An 18,085-nucleotide genomic window follows, 5' to 3' on the forward strand; every position below is an offset into this window, starting at 1 on the left:
GTTTAACAGAGAGAGAGAGATGATGACCAGCCAGACCATCCTGGTTGAGTGGACTCAGCACAGTGTGAACGTTTGGGTCAGTGACAGGAAATGGATCCTGTTGGTCACACTTGACTACCAGCGAAGACTGCACTTTATGCGTAACAACCGGACTGGGATCAGAACTTCACAGCCAGGCCTTATACTGACAGCTGTAAAGACAAACTGTCTACTGGATTCAAATCGGTTTGCAGTGGAGGGGTTGCTCCATTTACTTGACAGGCAGCACTCTATATAAAACTGCTGGGCTAGGATTGAGCATGACTTGTGTGTGTATATGTGTGTGTGTGTGTCACCCTCTCCAGGGAACAGTGAAAGAGCACACAGAGGACAGTTTGCAGATAACAATGAGGAGAAAATGGTGCTGAAAGGCAAAAGCACAGAGTTTGGTAAACAAAGACAAGAGCATTGAGATTGCCCACCCGCTCACCCACACACACACACACACACACACACACACACACACACACACACACACACACACACACACACACACACACACACACACACACACACACACACACACACACACACACACACAATGTAGTCTGTCTGAGGGATGCCTGCGCACAGTAACTTTCCTGCGCCTCTTTCCCTCGAGCTGTGTGTGTGCGCGTGTCTGTGTGTGTGATTGCTGAATGTCTGGTTGGAATGTGTGTGTGTGGTGTGTTGGCTGCCATCCTACTGGGCGCCCACATTCTCTCCCTCCGGCCCAAACACAGAACAGAGAGATATACTTCCTTCACACACACACACACACACACAAACACACAAACAAGAAGGGCATCAATCAACAAAGAGTGTGTGTGTTTGTGTATGAGTGCGCATGTATGTACATATAGTATATTATGCACATATTGTTGCTATTCATTCATGCATTCAACATGGCACAGGAAAAGAGGTTGTAGTGTGTGTGTGTGTGTATGTGTGTGTGTGTGTGTGTGGGGGGGGGGGCTCACTTGTCAGTGAGCCCACGCCTCAGAGTAGCTGTCCAGATGCTCATGGCAGAGTGACCTCTGTCCAGACAGGCAGGCTGGCCCTGTGGCATGACACACACACGCACACACACACACGCACACACACACACAAAGTCAGTCACAAGGACATGCAAACTTCCACAACACCCACCGAAAGAGGAAGAGAGTAAACAACCTCTGGCAGCCATCTTCTTCTATTCTAGACAGTTCTTCAGAATCAGCCCCTCTCACTTCTTCCAGCGCGGCCACTGGTCACACAAGGTCCACAAGGTTTCCACACACTCCTCTCCCTCTCGAGAGGTGGAAGGTTCAGCCGCGACCCTTCCTGGGTTGGAAATGAGCGCGGTGGAGGGGGGGGGTGTTCGGATGACATAACCACCAGGGCCTCTATCTGAACGGAGGCGTTGGTGAACCTGGGTTGTGGCGAGCAGGTGGAGATCCTGTAGATGGCGGAGGAACGGCAGGTGGAGATCCTGTAGATGGGGGAGGAACGGCAGGTGGAGATCCTGTAGATGGGGGAGGAACGGCAGGTGGATGTGGCTGTGGGAGAGAGGCTGTTGGAGGCCAGGCGTCATCGCGCTTGATGAGATGAAAGGCCTGCGAGCTCTGTATGGACGAGTGGGAGAGCTTGTCTGTGTTTGTGTGTGTGTGTCTGTTGGGGGGGGGGGGGGGTGTTGGTATCGTTATGACAGGGGAGAGAGACAAAGAGTGAAGAGGAGCGATTGAAAGGGAGAGCGAGAGAGATGGAGATTGAGAGGAAGAGGGATGGCGGGTGTAAGCGAAAGGGGGAGAGAGACAGAGAGATCCATAGAGGGAGCGAGAGAGAGAGAGAGAGAGAGAGAGAGAGAGAGAGACTGAGAGAGAGAAAGAGAGGGAACGCTAAACAGAGAGACTAAAAGAGTAGATAGACAAACATGTCATTGTCTCTGAGTCTTGGTCACAGCGTGAGTGCATGGGTGCACGTGTGCTCCAAAATGACGGCGGTGAAACAGCACGGTAATTGCTAGACGACAGGGAGATGACACGCTCTCTCACTGAATGGTAACTTTACTGGACAGCCTGTCACAACGTTTTAGCATTATACATTAGCTTGGTGTACAGCTTTCATCACACACACAGACGATATGCAAAAACAGACACAGACCCATTATATAAACAGACAAACACACACTTTCTCCGAAACCCACAGAAACAGCACACTTATGACTTGGGAGGTAATACATTTTTAACAAAGGAGAAGAGGGTAGTGTGGAGCAGAGGAGAGGAGAGAAGGGGCAGAGGAGAGGAGAGAAGGGGTAGAGGAGAGGGTAGTGGAGAGGAGGAGAGGGTAGGAGTGAGGAGAGGAGGGGTAGAGGGGAGGAGGAGAGGGTAGGGGAGAGGAGGATAGGGTAGGGGAGAGGCCAGAGAACGCAGAAACGAAGGGGGAGCGGAGCTAGAAAGCTGAGGAGAGACTCATTAGCATCCCATACCACACCAAGCTGCTCTAATCCAATCAAAGCTGCAGTTTCAGTCGGGAGCGTAAAGTAGTAGGATCAGCAGGGTACGGGCAGAGTAATATCGGCCTTAGAATTAGACACACAGACACACACAGACACACACACACAAACATTGAGTGATTGTGTTAGAATGGAGCAAAATTGAGTCAATAATCGGTCTTGTGGGCAGACTCAAAGTCCATACTAATGTGTTTCTTCATACTCAGTACATACAGTACAGTAAACACACATTTAGCTGCATGGAGAGTTTAACATAACTTGAACTGTTCCAAGCACCCAAACTCTATACGCCAGCACAAAGAGATGAAACAAGTATGTATGTACTTATATGGACTACAGTACTGTATACCAGACCCACTAGCTTGCTTGTGCGAATGGAGAAGCATACGTAATACGTTCTTGGTCATTTTCTGTGTTATTGGCCGTGGCCCTGTTCCCTGAAGCTACACTTCCTGATTAGATCTAAAACAAACTGCTGGACGGATCTGTCAAAGGCCCGTCGCATCACTGGCCCGCCCTGGCAATCGATAACATCGATTTATTAGGTACACATCAATCAGACAGTGCTAGTGCTAGATACTGGAGCTCAAGTGACCGGCTGCATGGCAATGCAGAGGCCTGTATGGTGAGATCAAAGATGGCCTTGTATATCTGACTAGTAAGCTTGCCAATTTTTAACCATAACTGAAAGTTTATTAACAGGCCAAACTAACAATAGCATACAACCTCTAAAAATACGGGGACTTTGCATGACGCTTCCACTGTGCCACTCCACAAAACGCCAGACCTCTGTTCCACACGATGAACACCAATAATCATCCCCTCTTCAGTCCTTTCGAGGGCTTTTCAGAAGCTAGCGTCTGCGGCGCGTTTGTTCTCGCCACAGCTGTACAGCCCCACAAGTAGGTAGACTTGAGGCCACAAAGTGCCCCACTCCATCCATCCCTCCATCCCTCCATCCACACTCACACACACCCCAGTCCTCCAGCAGAACACACCTCACTCTGAGCTCCGGAACCCACACATACGCCCTCTTCTCTGTCTCTCGCTCTCTTTGCGTTCTCTGTCTCTCGCTCTCTTTGCTTTCTCTGTCTGGCTCTCTGCGTGCCTCTCCTTTATCCTCTTTCCTTCTATCCTCTTACATCCCTTCCCCCTCTCCTCTCCTTCTCCTTCTCACTTCACAACGGTTCTCTCCTCTTCTTTCGGTCCACATCTCTCTCTCTCTCTCCCCCCTTCGTCTCTGCCCTCTCTGTTGCTTCCCCCCGCTCTCTTCCCCCTGGTTCATCCTTGTCTTACATTGACATTACATTTAGTCATTTAGCAGACGCTCTTATCCAGAGCGACTTACAATAAGTACAGGGACATTCTCCCCGAGGCAAGTAGGGTGAAGTGCCTTGCCCAAGGACACAACGTCATTTGGCATGGCCGGGATCGAACCGACAACCTTCTGATTAATAGCCCGACTCCCTAACCGCTCAGCCACCTGACCCCCGTCAGAGATGAAACGAGGGCACAGGCTGACAGAGCTGAGCCCCGGTGCTCATCTGCAGCGCTCATCTGGAGGAAGGAGATATGAAGGAGATACAAGGGTGTGCAGGAAGGGGGGAGAGAGAGAGGAGAGAGAGAGGAGAGGAAGCCGACAGGAGGGCGGAAGAGAGAGAGAGAGAGAAAGGAGAAAGGAAGGATCGAGAGGGGTGGAGCAGGGAGAGAGGAGGCAGAGAAAGGGGGGTGAAGAAAGGAGTGAGAGGAAAGACAGGGTGGAGAGAGAAGTTTGGGAGGGGTAGAGAAAGGAGAGGGAAAGTGAGAGGGATATCAGATACCCATCTGGGAACCTAAGGCTTGGCTTACTTTTGATAAACTACTGGGACTACGACTACATTGACAGGGGCTAACTTAGTGACTAAAAACGTCAAATATTCCATTGCATACACCGTATATATTGTAATATCTTCACCAGTGCTTGATCAAACTAAATGCTAGGCGTAGAATAGCTTGTTTCTCCAGACATACAGCAGGTTTGTAGGGGATCCCAGTCTTTGTTTATCTGACCTCATTCTGTAAACCAGCTTTGTCAATGACAGAAGCTTCCCTCTGATGCTTCTAAGGGCTCTCCATCTCCATGCTGCACAACTAGGCCATGCACACACACACACACACACACAACGGGTACTCATAGACCAGCACATGTGTGCACGTAGAGACACACACAGTATGATGTCCCAGTGCTTAAAGTAGCAGCTTCATCTGTCTCTGCTACCTGTTATTTCAGCACCTGCCTTGGCCATCCACCAGTGTTCCCTGACTGTGTGTGTGTATGTGTGTGTATTTACCCAGCAGTATTCTTAAAAGGCTAATAAATCCTGTGCTTCTTAAATTAATAAGACAGCTCTCACCTTTCTCTCTCTCTCTCTCTCTCTCTCTCTCTCTCTGCCCCTCCATCTCTGTCTCTTCGTCTTTCCCCATCTCCCTCCTCTCGCTCTCCCTTACGCACACACCTTTCTGTTCTCTGAAGCACTGCAGTGAGGCACTGGGATTTGGGGATGCATCCATCTGTTCACTATAGCCACAGTGGTTACACATGTTCTGAGACGCCCAAACAACCTCCCCTCTCACACACACACACACATTCACAAATAAGTATGCGTGTATATATTATCCAACGAAACTACCACACCAGCCATAAACAAACAATGCTTTCCCCAAAAATTGGAACTTGGAAAATGTCAACACACATACTATTACCTTCTGTTGATCCTGAAGAGGTTTGTACACCAGTGACTGAGTGAGGCTTGGTTAAAGACTACGAGGTCAGTTCCTCTTAGATACCGAGCTTGTGCCGTGTCCTGGCTTACTTTCAGGTCCTTAGTAAGGTCCTCAGCTTCTCAGTGAGTCAGTGGAGACGAGGGACCCACCTGTAGCTTAGACAGAGGTGTTCAATAATGGATCCGCACCTGCCCGGTCACATGTCAATCCCATGTAACTTGAGCTAGCCCAATCTAGGACTACGACGAACAGACTTCTCGGTCACAATTCTATACAGAACAAGGACAACTGCGCAGCGAGTAGTTGCGTTTCAACACCATTCCATCCATGTCCATGGTGATGACATTTCCTTTTCACAGGCTCTGATAAAACAGTGGTTTAGGTTGACGTACATCAAGTCTGACACTGTGAGGAGCCGACAATAGGCTGTATAATGTAAATCGGAGAAAAATATGCATTAGAATGTGATTAAAAGACGACTTATGGCTTCTGTCCGAGAACATTCGTCACCTTAGTCTTTTATAGCAGTATTGTTTTCTAGTAGTGTCACTGCATGTCCAATGAGAGGCAAGCATGTCAGGCACATAAAAATTAATGGTGCTCTCTAGACCCCTTCAGAATACATATAATCCAATAGACGAACCCTCTATAAAGTTGCTCAATGAAACCCTTCATTTTAGAAGGTGAAACCGGTTGTATCTGGAACTCTGTTTTTGTGTTTGGAGGCCTTTTTCAGTGGAACCTTCTAATTGAACAAATATTTATTTCTTGCTTTTTTATTTATTTAGAGTCGTTCACCAGCTTCTTCTCTGACCATCTCCATCCATGACCGTTTAGAAGCTAAGGCTATCAATTTCCCAGCCTTGGTGAATATTTTAAGAGCACTTTGCTGGCTGGGATAATGAACTGTTATGTGCTGTTCTGGCCTTAGGGAGGAGAACGCCCTCCACAAGCAAATACTGCTACGCAGTGCCATCTGAATCTATCAGATGGCAAACCTAAAGGTTGTAAATCAGTCAGATAAAAGTATGAAGACAAATCCCTTCATCTATTCACACAAGTACATTTATTAAAAGGAAGTTCAACTGCAAGATTTAATATTTTTTTATGATAGCCTAATTTTATGATAGGTTAGGCGTATAAGTGACCAGGGAGGCCTTGGATTACTATTCACGCCATAAATGTGTAATTACATTCACTACATTAATTATATAAGAACGTCTGCTAAATGACTAAATGACTAAAGAAAATTATTAAAGTCTTAATTCTAACATTGATGCTGATTAGGTACATAAACACAGACACAACCTTGTATAATGTTCCACAGCGCCAACAGGCTACTGTAGATCACATTTCCCTGGAGACAACCCTAGGAATGTACAGTCGTCGTACACAGTGGCAGGTACTGTAACAAGGAGTCCCTGTTGTTCAGTGGCGAAAATCTGCTATCAATTTTGGGGGGGACAATTATATGACATTTTCTAGAGAGCAATTCCTGAGGGGGACACCAAAATTACTGCTGTAACATTGTATATGTTAAATGTATATTATTAAAATGTCCTTATGTTTACAGTGATTTATTGGGGGGGACAAATCCTATTCTTCGCAGGATGGGGGGGCCGTGTTCCCCCCTGTCCCCCCCGGGATTTCCGCCTATGCTGTTGTTACGAAAGCTCTGGTGTGCAAGACAATAGTTCATCCTCTCCAGAACGTAACAAGCCAATTATTCTTGTTTACTGACCTTAGAGTGGGAGAAACTAAAGGATATGGGGCAGAGGTGTGGACAGAGCGCGAACGATGTATTCGCCATGAGAAAATGAGAGAATTGCGATGCCGGCAGAAACTCATGTTGTTGAACAGTGCCCCCTTGTGGGAAAACAAGGGATACACCACAGCTGCCAGAAAATATGGTGGCATCTGACATGTCTTTTAAAGTTCAGCTAATCAACAGTCCGCCACTGAGTGTGTGTGTGTGTGTTGCAACTTACTCTGCGGTTCACATGCTAACATGAATCTCGGTTTATCCACCAGCTAAGAAACAGTGAGGAAAAGTCACCACATTCAAGGACTAAGGATCATGGACTACGGGGACTTCAGGGACCAGGTTGGTAGAAAGATTCTGTGTGGGGGTTGCGAACCTCTCTGTACTGCTCCAGTGTGGTTGGTTGTTTCCCTTTCCAGTTTGTAGTACGTGCTTGCCTACGTGGTATACGCAGTCCCACACACGCCCACACACACTTGCATGCACTCATACCCTACCTGGTAGTAGTGACCGTGGTCCGGCCTCATACAGCCGGCGGGCAATACTGGTGGACACACACACCTGGTCCAGGGGGATGAACGACGTTGCTAACAAGGGGTTGGTTAGAGACCAGGGGTGACTGACAGATCTGAGCCACGCCATCAATAGACCTGCTCATCTATCATACTGCAGAGAGACCACTCAGGAATCAATGAGACAGAGAGGGATGGAGGGAGAGAGAGATGGAGAGAGAGGGAGTGACAGAGAGGGAAAGAGAAAGAGAGAGAGAGAGAGAGAGAGAGAGAGAGAGAGAGAGAGAGAGAGAGAGAGAGAGAGAGAGAGAGAGAGAGAGAGGAGAGAGGGGGGGGGATTAGAGAAAGCGAGTGTGTGAGTGTCTCCATTTTGTCCAGGGACAGTATCAAGGTACAGTATCAAATGAATGGCCGTGTCCAGAAGGCTGACATTTTGTCAGTATAAATCAGGGGTTTGTTGATTTTTGCTCCAACCGCACTTATTTAACCTGATTCAACACTAGTCACCTGATCAATCCGCTCATTATTAAAAATCAGGTATGCTAGATTAGTGTTGGAGCGAAAACCTACTGTCAGATAGCTCTCCCGGAATAGGGTTGGGTATGTAATAGTATGGAAACCCCTAGTGTGCGTCTATGCCAAGACTATGTAACGACCTGATCACATGTTTTATGCTTTTTGATTGGATGATGACGGACTATTTGTTTCCGGAAGCACCATGTGATGACGAGTCGTATAAAGTCGTGGGGATTTTCAACTTGCATATATTATTTTTGACAGTTCAATTATTATTTGGCCTTCTTAACTGACGTTACTGCCACTAAAATATAACTAAATATTTTCGTATTTATATTATAAACTGATCTATCGTTGAACTATTTGACGTCAGACGCTTGTTGCATGAAATGGTGCTTCTCCATCTAGGTCTCACTGAAAATAGTTCCACGTAGGCTATGATCATAAAATCATTTGCGCGTCTGGTAGTGATTCATGGTATATTTACTGTAATGAGTGCAAGAAATTGTATTTTACTCGTTGACCCACTTATGAAAAAATTATAAAATGAAGTTGAAGAGACATCTTCCTTGTATGACTGTTACAGGGAAAATATGTAGTTCCAGGACAGGCGCCTTGATACCCAACATAATGTGATCTGTCCTAAACATTTTAGCATCCGCTCTGATAGACTTTAGACCGCCGGCATTTTCTCTTGTTTTTCCAGTGCGCACTTAAATAGTTACTCTTTTTTCATACGTATACATCCGCGCAGTACGAGAACTACATATTCCATTATCGCACTTTCCATTTGAATACTTTCATATTCGTCTCTGCTATGCCTGGATTTTCTGACAGAGACCGTGGAAGTCGAGACAGAGGGTAAGTGAAGTGAAATTCTAGGTCGGTAGCTAGCTAGCTACGTAACTAGCATTCCATCTACGATCTAATAATGGAGGCTAGGGCTAGCTAGCTAACTACGGCTATCTACCCCAGCAGTCTAGCTAGCCAAATCCTGGCCTTGGTAATGTTTACAACGAATGAAACGGCAAAGGTATTTTTATGGATTGGTAATAATATTGAGCTCGCCCTCAACAAACAAAAAAATATTTAAATCCAAAATGCCGTCTAGTTGTCGTTTTATGTTGCCTTGCCGATTGGAATTAAAATGGCAGCTCTGCATGTGTTGTTAATTCCTACTGTAGTAGAAACATGACGCAGAAAATGGATTGCATTTCATGTTTTTTGTAGTTTTAACAAGTTAATATTTTGCTTCGTTATCAGTTGATGCGGTCATTGTGTGGTCTTAATACTCTAGCCTAGAGATGTGCTACAAAAGCCTGTCGGTGTTGTTGTTTTCGAGATAGATGATGCAGCATTTCCGCTCTTACACGATCTGGTTTACATAGGTTACATTTAGCTATCTAGCTAGTCTTTAAACTATTAGCTACGCATTATTCCCAGAAACGTTTCGCAATTCTCACTTGATTTCCTCCCTTTTTTTTAATAGGTATGGTGGCCCACCCCGTTTTGGCGGTGGAGGGAATAGAGGCGGATCTTCACAAGGAAAGTTTGGTAACCCTGGTGAAAGGCTTCGCAAAAAACACTGGAACCTTGATGAACTTCCTAAGTTCCAGAAGAACTTCTATCAGGAGCACCCAGAAGTCACCCGCAGACAGCCTGTAAGCTTCCTTCTGTGTAGTGTATGATTGGTTTTGCTTGCGTTCATGGTTCGCTGTAAATAACCTCATACCTTCAATTGCAGCAAGAGGTTGAGCTATTCCGCAGAACCAAAGAAGTCACAGTGAAGGGCAGGGATTGCCCCAAACCCATTATAAAATTCAACGAGGCCCAGTTTCCAAGTGAGTCGGATCTTCTGTGTCATTTACAAACAATACATGTGTGTACACATCTCTCTCAGAAATGAGACATTGAATCTACCATGTCATTTTTCAGGTTATGTGATGGATGTGATCAACAAGTTAAACTGGTCTGAGCCAACCCCTATTCAGTCCCAGGGGTGGCCTCTGGCGTTGAGTGGCAAAGACATGGTTGGCATTGCTCAGACAGGGTCTGGCAAAACTCTTGCAGTAAGTGACTTCAACTGGAAGATACGAGGATCTGGCTATGCTGTTGTGCCGTCAGTGAATGTGTGTTTCCTAAAGCCCTCGATTCTCTTTTTAGTACCTGCTGCCTGCAATCGTGCACATCCAACACCAGCCATTCCTGGAGCATGGGGATGGACCTATTGTAAGCACATAAGAGATGGAGAAAAAAAACAAAACACACACACTCCCTCTCTTTCGGTGTTCAAGGCTTTAACCCCCCCCCCCCCCCCCCCCCGTGATGGACATCTCTCTCCTTACAGTGCCTGGTTCTGGCTCCCACCCGCGAGTTGGCCCAGCAGGTGCAGCAGGTGGCTGCAGAGTACGGCAGGGCGTCTCGCCTCAAGACCACGTGCATCTACGGAGGAGCCCCCAAAGGCCCCCAGCTCAGAGACCTGGAGAGAGGTACGGGATGGCAGCACTCGTTGGCTTCCTTGACACCAGAAACGGGTCGCAAGGAATTTCCTTTTGGTCCGATTGACGCGGGACGATAAACGCATAAGACGTGACAGACAAGAGCCTGGTTGTGTTGTTTGACTGTAAATGTAAAATGTTTGCGTGTCGGGAGCGTTATTTATGTGTCGTTGTCATCGGGAGGCGTTCATCTGACCTGTGTCTTCGTGTGACGTGGGGTTTACAGGTGTGGAGATCTGCATCGCCACCCCCGGGCGTCTCATCGACTTCCTGGAGGCGGGGAAGACCAACCTGCGCCGCTGCACCTACCTGGTCCTGGACGAGGCCGACCGCATGCTGGACATGGGCTTCGAGCCCCAGATCCGCAAGATCGTGGACCAGATCAGGGTACGCGCCACGTCTTCCTGTCACAGCCAGAGAACTTGTCATGAGAGAGAAGGCTTTTTTCCTGCCTCTTGAGACCACAAGTCATGGCTTGAATCTGACTGGATGTTCAACTTCCCTCCCCAAACGCAGCCCGACAGGCAGACCCTGATGTGGAGCTCCACCTGGCCCTAGTAACCTCTCCTCTCTCTCTGCCTCTCCTCTCTCTCTGCCTCTCCTCTCTCTCTCTGCCTCTCCTCTCTCTCTCTTCTCTGCCTTTCCTCTCCCAGCCCGACAGGCAGACCCTGATGTGGAGCGCCACCTGGCCCAAGGAGGTGCGCCAGCTGGCGGAGGACTTCCTGAAGGAGTACGTGCAGATCAACGTGGGCGCCCTGCAGCTGAGCGCGAACCACAACATCCTGCAGATCGTGGACGTCTGCAACGACATGGAGAAGGAGGACAAGTGAGTCGCCGGCTCGTCGCGGGGGAACTCCCTTGTCTTTTTTTTTTCCGTCTGACCCAGGGAGAATTTGTTTTTGTTTTTTTAACCTAATGCTTCTGAAGTTGGAGGTTTTTGAACCGTCTCCTCTGCCTGGTTTTCAGACTTCTCCGACTCCTGGAGGAGATCATGAGCGAGAAGGAGAACAAGACCATCATCTTTGTGGAGACCAAGAGGCGTTGTGACGAGATCACCAGAAGGATGAGACGAGACGGGTATGGACCTCCGCACCCTGGAACCGCTTACACAAGTTGCCGCTGACGTGAGAATCGAGACTAAACCCGCTTGTTGTGTGTGTGTTCCAGGTGGCCAGCCATGGGTATTCATGGAGACAAGAGCCAACAGGAGAGGGATTGGGTTCTCAATGGTATAAAACACGTTTCAAAGTTATTCAATAACAATCTCTTAACGAATGAAGTCGATGAACCTTCAAATCAATCTCCTTCCTTTTCCCCCCCACAGAGTTCAAGTACGGCAAGGCCCCCATCTTGATTGCGACAGACGTGGCCTCCCGCGGCCTAGGTCAGTATGGCTCAGGATTAGCCTGCACTGGTTGTATTTACCTCAATGTTTCACTTATTTAAAGAAAGTGGTTTTGCTTTCTTTAACTTTCTCTATGCATTTTCTGAGTTTTTCTCACCTAAAGGTGCAGTCTTTGTGGCAGGGCCTAGGCATGACACATCCAGGCCTCGAGAGGGAGAAGGAGGACATATTGGAAGTGCCCCACTGGCTTGCCACCCAGTGGGCCTAGAGAGGTGAAGGTTTCTTGTGTGCCAGTTATCTTCAAAAGGCGGTGTGGCTCAGCCTTTGTTTCTGATAGGTCGGTTTTTATGATACACACCTGTTCTCTTTCCATGGATTTACCTGACAAATGCCATTCATCCAGCCAACTGCTTCCAACTCAAACGTAAAAAAAAAACAAAAAAGACAGAAAAGCTTTGTGCTGTGACATTTGCCTTGCATGCTTGTTTTGTAGAGAGCACTGTATTGCAAGTCACTTGTTTGAGATTTGGAACCATTCTGTTACTTGCGGAGCTTCTTCCCCAAAAGCATGGGTGTTTGCAGAGCCGTCAGAGCTATTTGTTGTTATTCCCCCCCCCCCCTCACTCAAAAGCGCTGGGTTTTCTTTTTGAAATGGAGAGAGCAGTTTTCAACGCATTTCCTTTTCTGTTTTTTTTTTGGTGGTATTGAAATTGGTGAGAACTGGCACATGTGTTTTAAGGGGAAAGGGGGCACAACTAGAGAAAGTGAATATAAGAGAGCTCAAAAAAGTTCCTCCCTCGCCTGCTTTTTAAAGTCATGTCGAGACCTGCCAACGAGAGACATTTTCTCAAGTGAACACTGGCTTCTGGGGATATCTTGCCTAGACGAGACTGATGGGGGGGGGGATGCTCTTTGAGGTGTCCCACCGGGGTCAATACTTGGGCCTTCTTTTCGCTTTTTTGGGGGGGGTCCCCCCTCAAAATTAGTTCATGGTCTATTCGGTCTTGGCAAGACGTGCAGTGTGGCCTTTATAAGCAAGCTTCTTATGAGTGTGTACTGGAAAAAAAGGACCTTCAGAAACCATACCCACTGAACGGTCGTATATTGGCACATGAGGAGGCTCCAGTGCACATAGCGGCCCTACTGCGTAGAAGCTCCTGGATGTCACTTGACAATTTGTGGGGGAGTTCGCTGCATTGGGAAAGGACTAGTGAATGCATACTCCTTAATGGTAAGACTTCAAATCCCAGTTCTCTCCTTCCCTGCTTAAAAGGGGGAGGGCGAATGCCTTTTTGTTTTGATAGGATTGTTTTTTTTGTTTTGATATGGTAAGCAAACGGAGTGTGCATCGTTGCTCTCTTCCCACAGTAGTATTCCCAAGGAGTAGCGCGTATTCTTGGATGTGTTGTGTAACACCTTGGTCTTTTTCGCAGCGCAGCTTTTACTATCCACTTCCTTCCCCCCCCAGCTGTCATCATTGCTAACTTCTCCCTTTGATTTGGCTGTTGTGGTGTGCAAAACCCCTGTGGCTTTCCCTTTTTGCCACACTGCAACACTTTACAGATGTGGAGGATGTGAAATTTGTCATCAATTATGACTACCCTAACTCCTCTGAGGACTATATACACCGCATTGGACGCACGGCCCGCAGTCAAAAAACGGGCACGGCCTACACCTTCTTCACCCCCAACAACATGAAACAGGCCACCGACCTGATCTCTGTGCTCCGCGAGGCCAACCAGGCCATCAACCCCAAGCTGCTCCAGATGGCGGACGACAGAGGAGGTAAGAATCCCGTCGGTGAAACGCAGGTTCTCCCCACACACACACACACACACGGCGGTTCACGACCGCCTCGTTCCGGCACACGTGACGTCACGGGCTTTGCGAGCGTCGGCCGAGTCATTGCTCCCAGATTTGTCATCTTGATGCAAAGACGCCACTGTTATTTATTGTCACTCGAACCTGTTCCCATATTGTCTGATGTTCTCAACCTCGCTTGTCTTGTCTTCTCTGCCAGGTCGTGGAGGACGGGGGGGAAGAGGTGGCTACAAGGATGACCGGCGGGATAGGTATTCCGGGGGAAGGAGGGATTTCGGTGGTGGTTACAGGGACAGCGATAGGGGGTTCGCTAGTGGACCAAAAAGTGCGTTCGGCACCAAAACCCAAAATGGCAGCGGCTATGGGGGTAACAGCGGTAGCTCTAGCAGTAGCTACGGCAACAGCTACGGCGGCAACGGACAGGCTAGCTTTGGCGTCACCAGTCAGGTGGGTGCTTTTGGCGGGCAGAGCTTCCAGGCTCCGCCCTTTGCTGGCGCTCAGGTGGCCTCCCAGAACGGAATGAGCCACGCCCAGTTCCCCTTCACAGCTCAGCCGCCGCAACAGACCCAACAACCACCACCCCCACCACCCATGGTACCTTACCCCATGCCACCCCCCTTCCCACTGTAGATAGTAACGCACAATACACGAAACCACCTTTGTTTCTCTTGTCCTTGATTCTTATATAATGATATGTTTATTGTTATTATCCTTTGTACTGTTTAACTTTTTTTGCTTACAGCAGGGTCGGAATTATTCAGTAACCCAAGCATTATAAACAAGGGGCCCTTGGTGGCTCTTGAAGTGCAATTGTGATTGTTGCACTGCTCTTTGACTGTTTTTATTTGTCACATTCCTCAGTAATTTATTTTTACTAGGTAATGCACAGATTGAGTTTGGTATGTTTAACGTGATATGTTTTATGAAGAGCCAACGTGAAGGACATGCATGGCCCTTCAAATAAAAAATAAAAAAATGAACATTGTCTGTTTTTTTGTGGGAGAGTTTTGGATAAACAAAATAGTTTAGGTTAAATAAATAAATTTGTTAAACCATTTATGCTTTTGTAAGGGTTGGCTAAAAACCATAGATATAGATCAGAACAAACACTACTATTATTGATTTTATGTAAAGCACCTTGAGCTACAATTCTTGTATGAAATGTGCTATATAAATAAAGTCTTACTTACTTACTACAGATATAAATTGAAGCGGAAATGGGTCCCTAACCCGGAAATTGTATTTTCATATCCGGAACTTGTCACACATGTTTGAAAATCTCCAGTTAAATGTTATGATGTTGCGAACGTATTTGTCTAAGAACTCGTATATACCAGGCAGATATATTAATTTCCTGTATTTTGTATCGCATCAAACGTGATGGAAACTTCAGGAATACAATGCTGTCATGGCTCCACGTTAACTAGCTAGTAAGTGCAACCTACACGTTTGTTCTGTCTACCTGCGTGGTTGAATATAACTTTTCAAGGATTGTTGAAGGGCCACTAAGTATGTTCACTTACTGTGTAAGAAGACGTATCTTAAAAATTGAGAATATGCCTAAAACGTCATTGGACAGGATAGCCCTCGCTCTGCAGCGAGGCAGGGACCACGGTTCTGCTGCAGGGTCTCCCGCTGAAGATTCAGACCGCATTGAAACATTGTTGAAACTATGTACGGCGAGGTTCTACATCGCGTCTGGTCAGGCTCACAAAGATTCCTTTCAGCGTGGCGCAGCCTGCGTTTACGGACCTCTGGGAATGGAACTGAGGAAGAACATACTGGAGCAATGGTGGAACTCGGTGGTGAGGTCCAGGGCACAAGTGTTCGGCATAAGCACTCTACACACCAGCAAGGAAGGACCGTTTAAAGTTGTTGACAGTCAAGCCATACAAGAAGTGCTGAACCAGAGAGAACTGAGCAAGGACCAACTTGTTCAGCAGCTAAATATAGTATTTCAGAGCCGTTACTCTGCCCGAACAAGTCTTCTCCAAGGTAACTAGGCGATAACCTACAGTGCCTGGTCTGACAATGACAGATAGATGTATTTTCATGCCATGGTTAATATTCTGTGTTCAACAGGTGCCTTGGAACAGTATGTGTCGTCATTGGAGCTGGTAAACAGAAGGCTTCCTTTTGGCCTAGCAGAGGCGGGACTGTGCCTGCAGCCCTCAGATGCACCTGGTTGGTGAGGCTTCATCCTCCTGCAGCTGATTGGCTGGGCTTGGCGACGTATCAAATCACCACCTCCTCTTACGCTGTTCACTGTCAGTACATCAGGTCGTTGCTTTAGCTGAACATGAATACGTTGCGTCCGTGTTTACCTGTATCTGTGCTCCGCTCTAGCCCGGCTGAGGTCACCCAGTCCTCGCTGGCTTGGTTCTGCAGTCCCCGCACCTCCTCCCAGTGGCTGGACTACTGGGCACGCCAGAGACTGCAGTGGTGGAGGAAGGTGGGCCACCCTGGGGAGTCTCATCCTAGCCTAGCTCCGCATATCAGGGGTTAGAGAACTTGACTGCAGATCAAGAGGTTGCAGGTTCAAATCCGCAGTCGCAGGTTGAAAAATTGCTTTGGGTAAAGGATATATAAATTTTGAGAAACCCACCAGTCTGACAGTTCTCTTGGCATTTAATGAGGCGTCCATTACTGCACTGCAGTCAAAACTGGACATTATTCCAATGAAATAATCATATCAGTAAATCTCATTATCCACCTATCCCCTCACTCCGTCCCGTCATTCAGTTTGCCCTCGGCCCGTCAGACTTCAGCAGCGGTGACGTAACCGAGGAAGAGCTGGGCGGAAGGGCGTCTCGTGGCGTCAAGATCGTGTACGGTTTTCCGTGGGGCCCTCAGCCCCTGGAGACGCTGCTGAGCCTGGGAGACACAGAGCTGCTGCAGACACACAGTGGCTCTCGCACAAAACTCCACGTGAGTTTCAGGCCTCGTGGAACTAGTTCAATGGGTGGTCTACCAGTGCCACAGTCGGTAAAGCTCAACTCCTTTTTCCTCTGTCTCTCACACAGTGTCGTGATGGAAGGAAGTCCGTGGTGCCTCATGTCCTCTCTGTGACTAGCCACATGGACCGGGGACTGCTGGCATACATGTACAACTCACTACAGCAGGTTGATAAAGTTGACAGCAAGCAGAAACTACTGCAGAGAAAGGTGAGCATGTCTCTTTAAATCATCGTTCATCATTTACTTATTCATTTATGTCCCCAAAGGGCAACTGGTTCTGCAGCTAGACCATCACACAGACAAACCCATCATACATTAAACACACAATTAAAATGCCACAACACAACAAAACAACCTACAACAACATCCCCACTACCTACTGCCCCTGCTGCACCCCATACCCAGATTCAACAGAGAAATGGCAGCGGGATTGAATTCATTCAAATGTGTTCATTCAGTGTCTTCATTGGAACCAAGGGTGTTAATACAGTATGTTCCTGCTCTCACGGGTATTCTTTATAGGTTTTGAAGCTGCATCCGGTGTTGGCTCCAGTGAAAGTGGCCTTAGACATGGGAAGGGGAGCCACAGTGGAACGAAGACAGGTGAGAAGCTGTTGAGCTGTTAAGAAGCTTAGGAAGTTGGGTCGAATTGATCTGAGGTAAACCCTGTTTACACCCACCACCATATCACTTTGTTGCAGGTGTGTGAAGGCTTGCTACAAGAGTTTCTGGAAGATGGAATCTCGGCATGGCCTGGATACCTGGAATCTATGCCAAGCTCCTTGGAGCAGCTGAACACCAAGTAAAACGCAATGTTGTTTATTCAGGATTCGGCGTTTCTGTAAATACAATTTGAATCGATTTCTGTTCCCTCGACATGGAAACGAAAAAGAGAACTAGTGTGGTTTATGACCCATTGTGAGTATGTGATATGTCTGCCTTTCCAGGTACGATGAGATGGGGGTGCTCTTCAGCGTGGTGATCGGTGAGAACACTCTGGAGAGCGGCCTTGTGCAGGTACGCAGCCGGGACACCACCGTCAAGGAGACCATGCACATCTCGGAGGTCAAGAACTTTGTGTCTAGATACATATCTGCAGCGGATAACATCTGAAGAAGACCTAAAACTGGAGGTCCAGGAGAAGTTGGCGCAGTGGAAAAGATTGTCGGTGCTTTGTAGACATACCTCAAACTATTTTGTGCAGTTTAATAAATTGGAAGTTGTTTCTCACTTTTCACACAGTATTTGTGGTTATCAAACAAAAATAGAATATATGTATGACATGGATTTTTACTCAAACAAAAGTGTTTACGTTGCAATTAAATACACATCACAGGACACATCACATTGCAAGGATAAGCTCCTCCCTCGGCTTCTCAAAGTATTTCCGGAGCACTCA

The 18,085-nt window shown here is 47.4% G+C and overlaps 3 protein-coding genes across 3 annotated transcripts in view; 2 read left to right on the forward strand and 1 right to left on the reverse strand.

The window, feature by feature from the left end:
- The window catches only part of rab11fip4b (RAB11 family interacting protein 4 (class II) b), an 18,899-nt gene extending 17,308 nt beyond the window's left edge, over nt 1–1,591 (reverse strand). Inside the window, 1 exon segment of the mRNA XM_067259839.1 lies at nt 1,430–1,591. Within this exon segment, the coding sequence (XP_067115940.1) occupies nt 1,430–1,591 (162 nt within the window).
- Nucleotides 1,592–8,724: 7,133 nt separating this feature from the next.
- LOC136965024 (probable ATP-dependent RNA helicase DDX5) lies at nt 8,725–14,709 on the forward strand. Its single transcript, XM_067259002.1, has 13 exons — nt 8,725–8,926; nt 9,555–9,726; nt 9,810–9,906; nt 10,001–10,134; nt 10,229–10,294; nt 10,413–10,554; nt 10,790–10,950; nt 11,217–11,389; nt 11,530–11,640; nt 11,731–11,792; nt 11,888–11,947; nt 13,472–13,693; nt 13,929–14,709. The coding sequence occupies exons 1-13, from the start codon at nt 8,883–8,885 to the stop codon at nt 14,357–14,359; spliced, it is 1,875 nt and encodes a 624-aa protein (XP_067115103.1). The 5' UTR covers nt 8,725–8,882; the 3' UTR covers nt 14,360–14,709.
- A 326-nt stretch (nt 14,710–15,035) lies between these two features.
- On the forward strand, nt 15,036–17,923 carry polg2 (polymerase (DNA directed), gamma 2, accessory subunit). Its single transcript, XM_067259505.1, has 8 exons — nt 15,036–15,724; nt 15,812–15,917; nt 16,076–16,181; nt 16,472–16,657; nt 16,753–16,893; nt 17,209–17,289; nt 17,388–17,488; nt 17,634–17,923. Exons 1-8 carry the CDS (start codon nt 15,241–15,243, stop codon nt 17,797–17,799), a joined length of 1,371 nt encoding a protein of 456 aa, XP_067115606.1. The 5' UTR covers nt 15,036–15,240; the 3' UTR covers nt 17,800–17,923.
- The last annotated feature ends 162 nt before the right edge of the window (nt 17,924–18,085 follow it).

The sequence above is a fragment of the Osmerus mordax genome, chromosome 21 (assembly GCF_038355195.1).
Source record: "Osmerus mordax isolate fOsmMor3 chromosome 21, fOsmMor3.pri, whole genome shotgun sequence".
Taxonomy (NCBI): domain Eukaryota; kingdom Metazoa; phylum Chordata; class Actinopteri; order Osmeriformes; family Osmeridae; genus Osmerus; species Osmerus mordax.